Source organism: Onychomys torridus, chromosome 11 (assembly GCF_903995425.1).
Source record: "Onychomys torridus chromosome 11, mOncTor1.1, whole genome shotgun sequence".
NCBI lineage: Eukaryota > Metazoa > Chordata > Mammalia > Rodentia > Cricetidae > Onychomys > Onychomys torridus.
The window spans coordinates 76,507,080-76,523,292 of NC_050453.1; the positions used below are offsets into that span (position 1 = coordinate 76,507,080).

Genomic DNA, 16,213 nt, shown 5'->3' on the forward strand with positions numbered 1-16,213 from the left:
TCCTGCCTAGCTATTAGTCATTCAGCTTTTTATTAAATCTATCACAGTGACAAATCTCCACACAGTATAAAAGAATATTCTGCAACATATGTGTGGGCATTATATGCATGTCTAGTGCCTGCAGAAGTCTGAAGAGGGCATCAGATATAAAACTGGAGTTACAAACAGTTGTCAGCCACTGTATAGGTACTTGGAAATGAACTGGGATGTTCTGGAAGACTAGCAAGCCTTAACTGTTGAGTCATTTCTCCAGACCCAAGAAATGTTTTCTCAAAGTGCACTTTGTGCCAGTTACCAAGCTTGGTACTGGTCTTGAGAAATGAGTATGACTGTTGCTTCTTTTGAAGAGCTCACCAATTTAGAAAAAAAAAAGTCTGTGGTTATATCATCCTGAGTACCCCAATGTTATGAAAAGAAGTTATTTTCATTTCAAATTTATCCTCAAGAAAACTCATACCATCACATCCCATTGGTACTAATGTATGGTCAGTACAGGGTTCCAGTTGCCACCATTTTTTCTTCATGCCGCCTATGATACACAGTGTCACTTTCAATGGCTGTTCCCATTGTCAGGAGCTCTTGTCTTCCCACACCATAACTTCAGGGCCATGAGAAAATGGTGCAAAGTTATTCTCGCCAGGTATTTCTCCATCTTTACTCAAAATGAAGACGTACGTAGTATGTCAAGGAATTCCCTTTCTCCCTGCCTCCCTCCCTTCTTATTTCTGGCACTTGTAATTGCTCTTACTCCTGCTCCTGATCTTCCTTCTCCTCCTCATGCTCCTCCATCTGCTCTAACTCTTTCTCCTCATCTGCCCTCTTTCTCCTGCCAGTGATAATTTTCTAGAAGGACTCAGTTTCCTGTTCCCTAGGATATGTGACAGAACAACTACCAAGATAGATTCTAACTGTCTTCTTCCTACCCATCTCTTTCACTTGATTCCCCTCATCTTCTCCTCCTTTACTTCCTCCTCCTGCCTTTTCTCTTGATATTCTTCTCCTTCCTTTACTCTTCCCCCTCTTCTTCCCTTCCTCTTTCTGTTCTCTCTCACTTCTCTTTTTTTAGACATTCCCTTGTTCTCTTGCCAAGGTGATTTCTGAAGCTGTTTCTCTATTCTGACACTTACTCTTTCAAGATCCTTGTGAACAAATCCTACTCAAAGCACAGTGACTGTAACAGTGTCAACAATGCCATTTCCACTTCCCCCACTCTCTGTTCTTTCGCCATCTGCAAGGTGTTTCCAGAAAGAACTGGTCTCCTCATACATGGGGATCTTTCAGTGATTTCTGAGATAGACGTGAGTGGGTTTTGGTTGTGCCAGTGTGATAAAGTAAAACTCTCTCTTCATTTGACTCAGCTCAGAGATGACTGAAACACTGGCATCTGGGGGCTGGTTACCTGTTGGACTCAAGCAAGAGTTGTGTTTGACTGGCAATGAGAGTGGAGTTGATTTCACAGTTATAAAGAAGATTGTGTGGCTATTACATCATTAGCCACTGTGAACTTCAGCTTGCTCATGGTAATAGCCTGCACCTTATGAGATTGTAGGAAATGGTTCAGATATTGGTATGATTTGTCTATACAAGGAGGTGAATCAAGAGAGGTTATGGTTTATAGTTTTCCTTTACATCCCCCTAGTTTACATGGTTCCTATACAGAAATAAAAAACTAAAGAAAACCATATATATGGTTTTATACATATGTGTATGTGATGTGATATATATATATATATATATCTCAGTAAGAACTTGTTTTATGTATGTATGTATGTACATAAGAAATCTGCAAAAAAAAAAAAAAAAAGGAAATCTGCAATCAACTTTATATAACACATACAGATATGTTTTCTTTTGTCTTGGTAGAAATATCCCAGAGAAACAAAGGCATTTGGGGACAGGACATCATCTCATCCCTTTGTCTACCTCCTTCTTCAGAAATGTCTGTAACCATAGAGTTAGATTTATTCCCTGCCTATAAAACCAGGGTAAGTTGCTTTAGCTGCTCTATCTCCATTTCCTCTTCCTCCTCTTTATATAATTGAACTCATGGTGTCATATTCAGTGTTTATTGTGAGAATGCAATATTGTGTGGGGGTAATGCAGATGGCTACACATGCACAATTAGTAATCACACATGGATGCATGCATATGCGTCTTACTATAGTATTTGCCCAAGTTTAGACAAATGAAAGCTTTGGCCAGCACTAATGGCTTGTTAGGATGATAGTGATTAGTGCGGTGGTATGCTTCATTTCTCTTGCTGGGGTGGTATGCTTCATTTCTCTTGCTGGGTGTTCATGTGCATTTGGCTGCAGGAATTCTAGACCTTTCTTATGATTTCCTTCCTCCTTCCAGGATTAAAGACTCTGTTATACCCAATTGCCAGTCACTCTTGGATCAATGAATATCCCCATCACATGTCTGGGGTGCTGCTAAGAACCTATGTGTAGCTGGAGAGCTTCTCTCCTGGTCCCACCAAGCCCTGGCAGTCTGACAGCCCACTTATAAAATAAACACACAGATGCTTATATTACTTATAAACTGTATGGCCATGGCAGGCTTTTTGCTATCTGTTCTTATTTCTTAAATTAATCCATTTCTATTCATCTATACCTTGCCACATGGCTCGTGGCTTACCAGTATCTTACATCATGCTTCTCCTCATGGTGGCTGGCCTTGTCTCTCTGACTCAGCCTTCCACTTCCCAGAATTCTCCTCTCTGCTTGTCCCGCCTATACTTCCTGCCTGGCTACTGGCCAATCAGCATTTGATTTATACACAGCAATGTCCACACCTCTGCCTGCTGAGCCCACAACAAACAACAAAGCTCAATCACAGTTTGCATTTCCCAGGACCCCTTCTCTCACCCCTCACCCTTCATTCTCACTAGTTAAGCTTTCTCATACTGCTGACCTTTCACCCCAAGCCTCTGCCTCAGTGCACCATTGGAGAGGTGCTGGGGAGATTCTGTCACGGCTGCTTCCTCTGATGTCATAGCACCCTTTCACTGCTCACTCTAACCTCAGGCCATCAAACAGCCTCCTGAAATGACTGCCCAGCCCCACACATATCTCAATTTCACCATGCTGAGTGGAAAATCTATTCCTTTCCTCCCAAATGTAATTAAAATGTTTTCCTTCCCTAATACCTATCATTCTGTCATTTTTATGTTTTTGTATGTCTACGTTCTTTTGGGATTTATCATCATTTTGAAACTGCTCTGGCCCCATCTAAGCACACACAGCAGAACACTCTTAACATGAAACTAATGTGAATTAAAATGTGTGGAACCTACATGTAAAGCTGGCCATGTGTTTGTCAGCCCTTAGAATGGTGTGTGAAGGAAGTGTATAGAGTTTAGAACTGTATCCTAGACAGCTCCTAAACTACTGTAAGCAGAGGGTAAAATGCCCTGTCTTCTGGCAGAGAGGAAGGAGAGACATTTTAATTAAAGGCAGGCAGCAGACACTGGGCCCATGAGGTGGCACAAGCTTGGCTAGACAACAATTTTGTCCCATTCTAGCAAAGAATCTGGCTGAAGAAGTTTGAAGACAGCATGTCAACCATGTTGTCACAGGTGTACTGTTTACTGTACTTAGATTTCCAGTGGGAGAGAACAGAGAGACATAAAGATGTGCTCCATTGTAGAGAAAGCAGCAGGTGAGTTTAAAGTTGACTATGAGGCAAAGATAAACAAAGCACCTGTAATGTTAACATGCCATTAATAAAAAATCACAGATTTTTGTGAGGATGACAGGAAAGGGGACAAGGCAAGACTGCACATATTCAGAGAACCAGACCAGAACAGTACAAATGTATCGGAAAATCTTTCACTTAGAGAGTGTTTGAACAGAGAGCCCACAGGGTATCCTCAAATAGGAAGTATTTCACATGTTCAACCAGGCAGGCGCTGAGAAACCACTGCAGCTTTAGCCTAGAGTCAGGGTTCCTCTCCAGCTGGCAGCAGAAACTGGCTTTGACCATGTCATATTGATTTTGTGGACCCGTGAGATGGAAGAATGAGGCTTGTACTAAGGTTCAATGAAGCCACTGAGGCCAGGCTGTGTGTATCAGGTCAGAGTCACTCTGTGGAACTACAGAGATTTAGTTTTCAAGCAGTCTTGCTTTGGTCCCATGACTTCTTTGCTATGCCTTACCCCCACCCCTTCTGGAATAGGAATATTTACCCTGCATAAACATCTATGGAACTTTGTCTTTTACTTTCAAGTTTGTTTTACAGAGCTTAGTGGAGTGAGTGTTAAAGCTTTTGAATAGTGCTGGAGATATCAAGATGCTGGAGATTCTTAGAGGCTGGCTGCTGGACTTTTCACTATGAGACGAACATAAGACCTTCCAGACTACAGGTAGAATGCAATCATCTAAACTAATCTTTATGTAGCAAATCAATAAGGGGTAAACTTGTTTTTTTATTATTTAGGGGGAATTATTTTGAAAAATAAAGTTACTTGCTTTCATAAAATATATTCTGATCATAGTTTCCCCTCCCTCATCTACTCCCAGATTTTTTCTTGCCTCTCCACAGAAAAAGCTTTCTTTTTGCCTTTCTCAAGAAAATAGACAGAAAAACAGAAAAACAAAAACAAAAACAAAGACGAGCAAAATGAACAAACTAGCAAACAAAAAACAGAAAGAGCACAAGAAATGAGGATGGACTCACAAACACACACACACACACACACACACACACACACACACACACACACACCAAAACAACAAAATCAAAAGCCATAATACACAAGCAAAAGGCTAGTATGATATAAAAGAAAAAAATCCCAAATTCTGTGAGTTATTTTGTACTAGCATCTGCAATTGGGAATGGAACCTGCCCTTAAGTATGATTTGTGTACCCAGTGAGATTACTTTGGAGAAATTAGTTTTTCCTTTGTAAGAAGGTGCTAATTGGAGATAGCATCTTGATTGAGAATGAGAGCTGTTACCTATTTGCCCATCACAATACTGGGACCCCATCTGGTTTGGCCCTGTGCAGGTCCTATGCATGCTGTCACAGTCTCTGTGCGTTTGTATATGTACCAGTTCTATTGTGTCTGGGAAGGCCTTGTTTATTTGGTAGCACTTAGACCCTCTGGCTCTGTGGTGATTTGAATGAAAATGGCACCCAGAAGCCCATAGACACTATTAGGAGGTGTAGCCTTGTTGGACAAAGTCTGTCACTGGGGGTGATCCTTGAGGTATCAGAAGCCCAAGCCAGGCCCAGTGTCACTCTCACTTCCTGCTATCTGATGATCCAGATGTACAACTCTCAGCTATTTCTCTAGCACAATGTCTGCCTGCCTGCTGCCATGTTCTCCATCATGATGATGATCGACTAAACCTCTGAACTGTAAACCAGATTCAGTTAAATGATTTCCTTTGTAAGCGTTACAGTGGTTATGGTGTCTCTTCACAGCAATAGAACCCTAAGACAGGCATTCACAATCTTTCTGCCTTCTCTTCAGCATAGTTCCTTGAGACCTGAAAAAACAGGGATTTGGCAGAGTCATCCCATTTAGACCTGAGATGTCCAGTGTCTCTCACACTCTACACACTGTCCTGTTGTGGGTATCTGTATCAGTTTGTATCTACTACAAGGGAATCTCTGATGATAACTGAATAAGACACTGAACTATGGGAATAGCAGCAGAAATTCCCTAGGAATCATTGGTATATCTCCTAGGTCCACTGTCTATCTAGTCTAAGGTTATTAAGTACCAGGGCAATGTTGGAGATGGGTTCTATCTCATCAATTGGGCCTTAACTCTGATAGACAGTGGTTGGTTACTCCCATAACATTTATGCCACTGTTGCATCTGTGTATTATGTGTACAAGTCACCATTATAGACTGTAGGTTTGTAGCTGGGTTGGTATTTACTTTTCTCCTGTGGTAGCCTGCAGAGTAACTTTAAGTATCAGCTCAACTTCTTTGTTTTCAGTAAGATATATAGGATATATAGGTATTGCCTTCAACAATGGGGCCTTACTCAAAGTTTATGAAGAGAAAATAAACACCCTGGCAACAGTGTGAGTTTTTTGGGATTTTCTATGGGGCCTGTTTGATCAAATCTCTTAGATGTAACCCATTTCTGGCACTAGAGTTTCACTTGATGATAAGAGACATATAGTTGGTGCATTGTCTCCCTTGTTGTTTAGTGATCCCATTTAGATTTCTTTCATGTGTGAGTATATTTTAAGAAGATTCTACTGTAGTAGATTTCCCTATGGTCCTTCAAATTGCCCTTAGTTTTAGCAGTCCCTTCTCATATTGTCTCCCTTAAACCTCTTCTAAACTTGTGATGGTTAATTATGATTGTCAATTGGACTGGGTTAGGAAATGCCAATGACATTAGTGAGGCACATTTCTGGGTGTGCCTGTGAGAGAATTTCCAGATTGGATTAACTGATAGGTGAAGATTCATTCTGAATGTGATAAATACCATCACAAGAACTGAGGTCTTTGACTAAATGAAAGAGACAAGAGAAAAACCAATGGAGTGCTGGCATTCTCCTCCCTCTGCTTCCAGATCTGTGAATATGTTAGCAAATAGCTTCATGCTCCATTTCCACTGCCATTTCTCCTGCTTTATTATCTCAAACCTCAAGCCCTCTTTCATTCAATTGCTTTTGGTCGAGTGTTCAGCTGAAGAGACAATAGTAACTGACACCATAAGAATATATTCCTTGCATTTATTATTAGTAGTAACTATTAATTATTTTGTAGTGCTTGGGATTGACCCTGGGCCACACATAAGCTAGACAAATGTTTTACCACTTAAAATGCATTTTTCTAACTAATCTTGATCGTGACAGCACTTCATCCATACTCTTATCAATAATTATCATATCAATCGGTATGACTATATGGAAAGTGATTTCTGAAGAGGTGGGTGGCATGAAACCTGCAAAAGACTTACCTACTACATAAACACACAGTCAAGTGGCAATGGCTGAAATGTCTCAGAAAATAATATTTTTGGCTGTGTTTTACCAACACTTCTAGTTCTTTACTGTGACAAGAAAGCAATAAACTCCGACATGCATTTCCACTCAGATTGTTTACTTAGTGTAGAGACATGAGAGCCATGGTAGAAGACACTTGGGGAACATGAAATACAACCTCCAGTGCTAAAAAGGAGAAACTTGAGGCCCATAAAATGTAAGTAACTTGTTCAAGGTCACAGAGAGTCAATGACAGAGCCTCCCAGGCTAGCAGTTTCTGTTCTGTGATGTGGTTGTCAGCCTGTGAGTATCCTGGCAGCAGGCTCAACCAAGTGCACACGGTTGGTCACTGTTCTCTTCTACATCACATATAGACAATAAATGACAATGATTGATGGGAAAGAATATTATATTCATTCAACAACTACTCAGTAAGTCTCTCTCATATCCAAATGCAATTCCAGGCATTTGGGGAATAAAAAAAAAATGAGATAACACAGGCCTCCTTTCCCGGGACATCATCGCCTATTAATCTGGGTAGAAAAACATCAATAAATTAATGGGAACAAAATGTCTGCAATGATATCTACACAGACTATAAACTTGGGATAAAGCAGTAAAAATAATAGGATAGACTTTTCAGTTACATAAAATTCAAGATGATGACTAAATCGCAAAAGAGATCCAAGCAGAGCAACAGCAATGGAACTTGTCAGAAGAGTGAACTTACTGTGCTGGTTTAAAACATGGACCAGTCTTAGGAAGGACAGGCCACATGAAATGGGGTGTGGGAGGATGGCCAGCAGAGTCTCCATCAGTTAGCATTCTGCAGGCCCAACAAAAAGAGTCAAGGTTTTATTTCCAAGGCAGAGGGACTGATCTGAAGCCCGGTATCATAACAGTATTTTGAAAACAGCACTTTGGCTGCAAGGCTGGAGGTGGTGGGTACACAATGGTACAAGAAGGGAAGTTAATGTACGGCACTAGACCAGTGTGGGCGATGGGATGCAAGGCAGGTTGTACTCATGGAGTTAGAGCTTAAGTCTGAGCATCTGCTGATATACTCAATGGGGAATGGCTATAAAGAAGAGCTTTAGAGTTTGAACTGAGATTTAGCAAATGCGGGTGCCATTTACTCATGTGAGATGGGTAGCTACACGAATGAATTTAGATGCCTAAAAGAAGTCAGAGGGGAACCTACATTTATCTCAAAAATGGTCAAAAAACTTCTAGGGATATAAAACAACCATGTTTATAATTAAACCAAAGTTTAGGTGGCTTGTATGCCATCAGCCTAAGAAGAGTTAAACTCCAAAGCTGAACTCTCCAAGGGAAACTGAGTGGGGTTGTGAGACTCTTCACTGGTTGCTAATGGAGATCAGAGACCCTGTGTTTACTGGATAATGTGAAAAAGATTCTGAATAACAAGTAATGAGAAAAATCTTCGTTATCCACCTGAAGGCACAGCAAGTATCCCATTAAATATCACCAAGACACAGAAGCTCAGAGATCATAAGTGGGGCTGAGGATGTAGCTCCATTAATAGAATGGTTCTCTAGCAAGAACAAAACCCTGGGCTCAGTGATCAGCACCAGCTAAATCCATGGCCTGATTTCACTCCTGGAATGCTAGCATGTGGGAGGGAGAGTAGGAAGGTCAGAAGTTCAGTCATCCTCAGGTACATGGCACTTTCAAGGCCAGGCTGGGATGCATGAGACAATGTTTCCAAATAATAAGAAACACAAGCCATGTTATAAGTTTGTAAGTAGGTGGCACAAGTCACTAATATCAGGTTTTCTGATTCCAAATTTTATGTTCATTTTCTGTTACTATCCCTGTATCTTATAATTGGATATTTTTCCTTGTAGGCATATTTGAGATACAGTAAGTGAACATATTCTATCTTTGAGTAGCAAGAAAAATGCAGACCATATATAACAGAACATCTGGGTTTGGGTGCTTGTGAAATAACCACTGATCATTTAAATAATTGCTGATCACAATAGCAACTTAATTATGGCTAGGTCCATTTCTGTTAAACTTTCACAGGGTATTTATTTCCCATTAGCTATGCATATATATCTTTGGCTTAGAATAAGTGGACATCTTTTTTATGAATTCACTTACTTCTCTTCTAACTTTCTGCCTCAAGCAAAACATTGAGTCTGTTATTAGAGAAATATTATGGGAAGAGGTTTTCCATACACAGTGGAACACACTGACTAGATTCATGGTAACTCTGTTTATTCTCAAATAGATTAAATTGTTCGTGTGTGTGTGTGTGTGTGTGTGTGTGTGTGTGTGTGTGTGTGTTTGTAACAGTGCCCATGTAGAGAACTTGTGGGAGTTGGTATCCACATCCTCATATGGGTGCCTGGGATCCAAATCAGGATGCCAGGCCTGTCAGGTCTTTGCTTGCTGAGCCATCTCACTGGTCCAAGTCTCTATGTTTGAAAACTTGTGACAAAATCTGATAAACTTCTTCTATTCAAGTCTCTAAAAAAGACATGTGAATGATCACACTGAGTTAAAATACCACAAGCAAATATGAAGGCTTCTATATACAAGTGAGCTTGTGGATCTATTTGGGTATAGTAAAAATGAGTTATGCATATATACTATCATTTCCTGGTATATATGAGAGAGCATATGCTGGTTTGTGTGTAAGTAGTACACAGTCAGCCCTGAGCATTCCTGGGGAATTGTTTATGAAACATTAGTCATTAAAACTATTGGCTGTTCCAGATCCTTATACATAAGGACATAGTGTTTTCATACAATCTGGGTATATCCTGCCATCTATTTGAAATCCATAGTTATGATGCTGTGTTTTAGAAGATGATAACAAAAGTGTTTGTGTGGATTCATATAAGTAAATGCTTGTGTGTGTGGGATGTATGCACATGAGCATAAAAAGGTGCATTTGTGTTGGAGGCCAGGAAACAACCGTGGGTGTTGTTCCTCAAGTGCACTCTTCCATGTGCTTTGAGACAAGTGCCCAACACTCACTCCTGGCCTGGAAATCACTAAGTAAAATAGGCTGGATGGTCATTTAGCCTCAAGGATCAACCTGCATCCATCTCCTCCAGACTTTTTATGTGCACAGTGGAGATTGAACTCAGGTTCTCATGATTGTGTGGCAAGGACTTTACTGCCTGAGCCATCTAGGGATACATTTTCCCCAAGTATTTTCAAGCTGCATTGAGTTGAATTAGAAGATACAGAACCCCTACAGACACAGATTATAATAAAAATTTACATGTATTATTACTGCATTTAGTTATGCTACAGATCATAGATACACTGTTTAAATAATACAATACATAGTGTGTGTGTCTCTGTGTGTGTGTGTGTGTGTGTGTGTGTGTGTGTGTGTGTACTTAGCTGCATGTTCACAAAGTATAAAAGATGAAGGGTAAAGGGCAATTGAGGATGTGATAATTCTCTCACAGAGAACATATTTTGTCCCTTTAAATTCCACTGGATAAGTGAGACAATTGAATAGCTTGAACTGTTTGGGAGGCACCCAGGCTGTGGGACCGGGACCTGTCCTTAGTTCATGAGTTGGCTGGCTGTTTGGAACCTTGGGCTTACACAGGGACACTTTGCTCAACCTGGAAGGAGGGGATTGGACCTGCCTGTACTAAATCCACCAGGTTTAAATGAATCCCCAGGGGAGTCTTGGGCCTGGAGGAGATGGGAATGTAGGGGAGGGGATGGGGGAAAGGTAGGGGTGAGGGCGGGAGGGAGGAGGACAGGGGAACCCATGGCTGATGTGTAAAATTAAAACACAAATATAATAATAATAATAAAATAAATAAATAAATAAATAAAATTCCACTGGAATATAACCATGTTAAGCAATTCACTGCAACCCCAAACTCTTGCAAGCCTGTAGGAATAAGTGAAGAGGATTGGGTGTACCTCCAGCTCTTGGGAGGTAGATAGCAGTTGAGTTCAGGAGACACTGTACTAGAGAGAATAAGCATTTCTCACAGCCAGCTTGTTTGCATAATGGATTTGCTTCACAAATGCTTTCTATTCAAAGAAAACCAAAGTAAACTCCAGCTCAGCCTTTCTTATGGGTATTAGATTTCAAAGTAATGGAGTCAGAATCTCTCATAACTCTGTGTATGTTAGTCAGTCTTTCTTCCTACTATCAAGTTAGGCAACGAATCTATGAATCTGTATAGTAAAGAGGTTTTCTAGAACCGTAATTCTGGAGAGTTCACTTTGTGATTATTTGACCCTAGGGCTTTGTGTCAGTGATGGGAGTGAGGGGAGGAAGACCTCGCTGGGTCCAGGATCAAGAGAAAGCAGGTCATGGTCAAGGGGCCAGGGAGAGGGCTGTCAGTAAAGCACTTGCTGCATAAACGTGAGGATGGAGTTCGGTCCAGAGACAACACTAATAAAACAGAGGCAGCCAGAGAGAGGGTCCCACAAGTACCTGATGCATAGGCTTGAGGGTGTGAGTTCAGATCCTTAGCACCTACATAAAACGATGGGCATAGCTACATACGGCAAAAGATAGATAGAACATGGGCATGGTGGCATGTCCTTGTATTCCTAGTGCTGGAGAGATGAATGTAGAGCCACAGGGCTTGCTGGTTAGGCAGCCTAGCAGAATTGGTGGATCTCAGGCCAATAGGGACCCACTATTTGAAAGCAAAGTAGACAGAGTCATATCTACCTGCACACACACACACACACACACACACACACACACACACACACACACACACACACACACACACACACACACACACACACGGAAAAGAGAAAATTACCCTTATAAGCTCTACTACTCACCACCAGCACCAAGCTAGAGATCCACCCTTTAAACATGGGTTTCTGGTGACATTCAAGGTCCAACCCAGAGCATATATTCCAGTCTCAACTTTTCCCCTGTGCCGAGTACCATGCACAGCTTTACTTGGAAGGGAATCACAAAGAAAACCTTCATGGTAGAGTGCTAAATACAATAGAATGGGTGAAACTGATACTTAGGCTATTGGGAGAATCTCATGGTGCATCCTCGGCTCTATGGAAAATATGAGAGAATTTTTCAATGCCCATCTCCTCCAGAGAGTTTTTATGAGTTGAATATGAGATTTTGTCCAAAAGTCATAGGTTTGAACACTTGACTTCATTGCTGAGGAGCTGAAAAGGGTTGTAGAACATGCAGAAGGTGGGATCTCCCTGGATGGAGTGGGTTGTTGGGACTCAGGTCTTGAGGAATACATAGTCTGCTCCTACTTCTGGCTTTAGCCCCCTCTATGTTTACCTGCTGCTTCCTTCTGAGAACTCACTAGCTTCATCACAATAAAATAATCTGTGCCCTACCTTCCCCACCATGATAGACCAGGGATCCTGAAGGTCTTCTGCCAGATCAGTTTGGCACAGTGAAGAGAGAATTAACTGATAAAGGAAGGTAGCTAACCAGGTTACTAATTCACCAGGAAAGCCATAGCTTCAGGGTTGATTGCTCTGTCCTTTACATATAAATACTGCCTACACTGGGTGCTACCTCATTTCATATACTCAGTAACCCCTTCCCAGAGGCAAAATTCCTGCAGGGTGCTGAGGTGTAAGAATGGCTCAGGTTCCACCAGGGCAGACTATATCCTAATCCCAAAACAAATGACTGTTTCATCCCAGTGAGCTGTCAAAGGGGCTGCTGAGCATTGCAGGCTGGCTACTTGCCTTCCCTGAAAAGCCATTCTCTAGTGATACCTTAGCTTTGCATAAAGCTCTGCTAAGAAGTGGCAAATCAAGTGGGAAATTACAAGGACACAGAACAGACTAGCCTTGCACTCATAGAGATCTACATAACTCTTCTTCTTGAGGGTTGAGATGGAATGTATGGGCCACTAAGCCCATATGGAGTTATTCACTTTTGCAAGTATTAACTTATCCTCAAGACCACAAGGGTATCAAGTATCCACGAAATAGTGTCACATTCTATCACAAAGCTTAGTATCTGGTCCTTAGCATTTGTAGGTTTATAGTGGCTTGGGAACAATAGAGACAAAAATGTCAGTAAACCATGACTGGGAGATACCTGACTAAATACACTGCACTGCTTCACTAATCTAGAATCCTTGTGGATATCACTCCCATTCTGATCTCCCCCAAATCTATACTCTTCCTATGCAAACCTAAACTCAAAGAACTTAATATAGTCAAGTTAGGAAGACAATACATGGACACAAAGGAATGACAGGGTCTGAACACATAAATGTCTCAGCAGCTACAAGTGCCTCTATGCTAGAGGACCTGAGTGCTGTTCCCAAACACCCAGGTAGGGTGGCTCACAGAAGCCTGTGATTAACTGATGGGTGGCCCAATACATCTAACCTCCAAAGGCATGTGTGCCTCTGGACACACACACACACACACACACACACACACACACACATAAATAAATGACATAACCTAAGTGACATGACAGTGTGAGTCCTTTAGGAAAGTTCCAAAGTCTTAAAGGATATGCTTCAATTTTTCTTAGGAACTCAAACACTGGAAAACAACAAGGCTGTGGAAAGAAAGGAGGGCAGTCTCTAGAGCCAGACATCCTGAGAAGAGCTTAGGGTGGCACATGAGGTCAGTTTAAATATCAGGGGACAAAGAATTACTCAAGGAAACAGACAGTGAAGCATGTGGGACAGAGTGTAGGTACTGGGATGCTAGGAAAGGAAAATAGAGAGGCAACACTGATTTCATCAGCCTGACAAGCATGGCTGAATCCAACAGGAGTTCTGCAATTGATTTCACAGTGATGATCCCGAGTCATCAAAAAGGGTCCCATTTTCTGTTCTGAATTCTGTGTTTAAGAAGGCAAGGAGGCATGTAATCCATTGGAGAAAGATTTCTATTTCAAATAGTTAAAATTTTTCTGAAAATATTTTCAGTACTTAAAGGGATAAGTGACAGTTATCTGGAAAATTCACTTAGGTGGAACGGTACCTTCCCCTAAAGATTCTAGATTAGTCAAGCAGTGCAGTGTATTTAGTCAGGTGTCTCCCACTCATGGTTTACTGACATTTTTGTCTCTATTGTTCCCAAGCCACTATAAACCTACAAATGCTAAGGACCAGATACTAAACTTCATGATAGAACGTGATACTATTTCTTGGATACTTGATACCCTTATGGTCTTTAGGATGAGTTAATACCTGCAGAAATGAATGACTCCATATGGGCTTAGTGGCCCATACATTCCATCTCAACCCTCAAGAAGAAGAGGTATGAGTTTAAGGATAGTCTGTTCTGTATATATGGAGTTCTAGGCCTGCCAGGATGACATAGTCTCTGATGTGTCATAAAACCATTTATTAAAGGAAAATGGAAAGCCTGGCTGAATGTTACCATTACCCTCCCTGCTTCCTGGTCTTCCAGTGTATGAGCAGGCAATTGTCCCATACCCCTGTTGCCTCAGACCATCCTGCATTTGCCATCATGCCTTCCCTGGCACAATGGGCTTCAAACCATGAACCAAAGGTGATTCCTCTTTTGGATGCTTTGTTAGATCTACATCACAACAGCAGGAAGGGTAACTAATTCACACATAATAACCAAATCATTCATTCACCATAAAAACAAAACAGAACTGGGGGAACATAAAAGGAGTTAGCCACTTTTTTCTGAAATGAAATGTCAGGGCTAGGGATTACATCCCTTGGTAGAGTACTTTTCAAACATGTGCAATAGCCCTGACTTTGATGGCCAGCACCACAGAGAAAAACCAATCATGGTGGTACACTCCTGTACTCACTGCACTCCAGAGGTGGATATGGGATGACCAAAAATTCAAAGTCATTCTCGATGACATAGTGAGTTAAAGGCAAATGAATGCTACATGAGAACCTCCCATCTTAGTAGCTGATTAATTCATGAAAAATGAAAATTTACATATATTCATATCCATTGAAGTCTCTCTTCTTCAGGCAACAGAAATTCTGGGAACACAGAGTAGTCTCTGCCTGTCTTGCTGGCCTTATTGCCTGGTGCATGCTCCTTAGATATCCTTTATTTTAGATGTAACTTACAACTCTCTTGAAACCTTCTGATGTGATCTTCCTTTCCAACAGTGTTCAACTACCACACTTTCCATATCAAGCTCAAATGCTCTGCTCCAAATGCCATCCCTCACAAAACCTCTTCATCTCCCAGCTGTTGAGGGTAGGTATTATCAGTGTGTCATTCTGAAGATGTGGAGACAAGTATAGGTTCAACAGACCTCCCTCAGGACCAAAGCCAGGACTCATGGCCTTCTTTGGGGAATATCTCTCCTCAAAGCAGAGTGAACAAGTGCACTGCAGCCACTTTCTTGTCAAATACCCCTCTCTTTGAACACCTTAGTTAGTGTTTCTATTGGTGTCATATAACAACACCACTACCAAAAGAAACTTGGGAAGGAAAACTTACAATTCTCAAGTGACACTCCATCACTGGGAGAAGTCAGGGCAGAAACCTGGAAGCAGGAACTGAAGCACAGGCCATGGAGGAACACTGATTATTGGCCTGCTCCCCCTGGCTTTTTCAGATTTATTTTTATTTATTGTTTTTCTTATATACCCCAGGACTATCTACCCAGAAGTAGTACCACCCATAATTGTCTTGGCCTTCCCACATCAGAAAATTATCATTTGAAGACATTTTTTTTAATTGAGGTTCCCACTTTTTCAATGACTTTAGCTTGTGTCAGGAAAAAAAAACACAGTCAGGGCTTTGGCTGGTGGGTTTCAAGGTATCATGAGAAAGGGCAGAACCTTACCTGGTGTGTTAAGCAGGCGAGATTTCCTGCAGTGATATGCCACCTCCTGTTCACAGTGCTCTGAGCCATCAATCAGAGCCTCCAGCTGCTCCACACTGCCCCCATAGTTCAAGGTCATGGAATAGGGCTTTTCAGGGTTAGAACCCTGTACCCGGGTCAGTTCTGTGTTGTTGTGCTGAACCATCATCCAGATCTTGTCCTCTGCACAAACAGCAATGTGAAACAAAAGAAGTTAGAATAAAAAACCCTAAGAAGAGTATGTAAACAGTGGGTCACTCAGAGCACAATGAAGTCTGCACTGGAGTGCTCTATATACTCAGTGGGATCAAGGCATTCTGCTGCTTATAGAAGGACCAAAGAATTATGTTCCTTGCTGGGCCGTGGTAGCGCATGCCTTTAATCCCAGCACTTGGAAGGTAGAGCCAGGCGGATCTCTGTGAGTTCCAGACCAGCCTGGTCTGCAGAGCGAGATCAAGGACAGG

General features: G+C 41.5%; 1 protein-coding gene across 2 annotated transcripts in view; it reads right to left on the bottom strand.

The window, feature by feature from the left end:
* The window catches only part of Cntnap5 (contactin associated protein family member 5), a 902,127-nt gene that overhangs the window by 256,570 nt on the left and 629,344 nt on the right, over nucleotides 1-16,213 (bottom strand). For both annotated transcript variants that reach the window (XM_036201821.1, XM_036201822.1), the window contains exon 13: nucleotides 15,732-15,932. In XM_036201821.1, coding sequence (XP_036057714.1) covers nucleotides 15,732-15,932 — 201 coding nt within the window. The remainder of the gene's footprint in view (nucleotides 1-15,731; nucleotides 15,933-16,213) is intronic.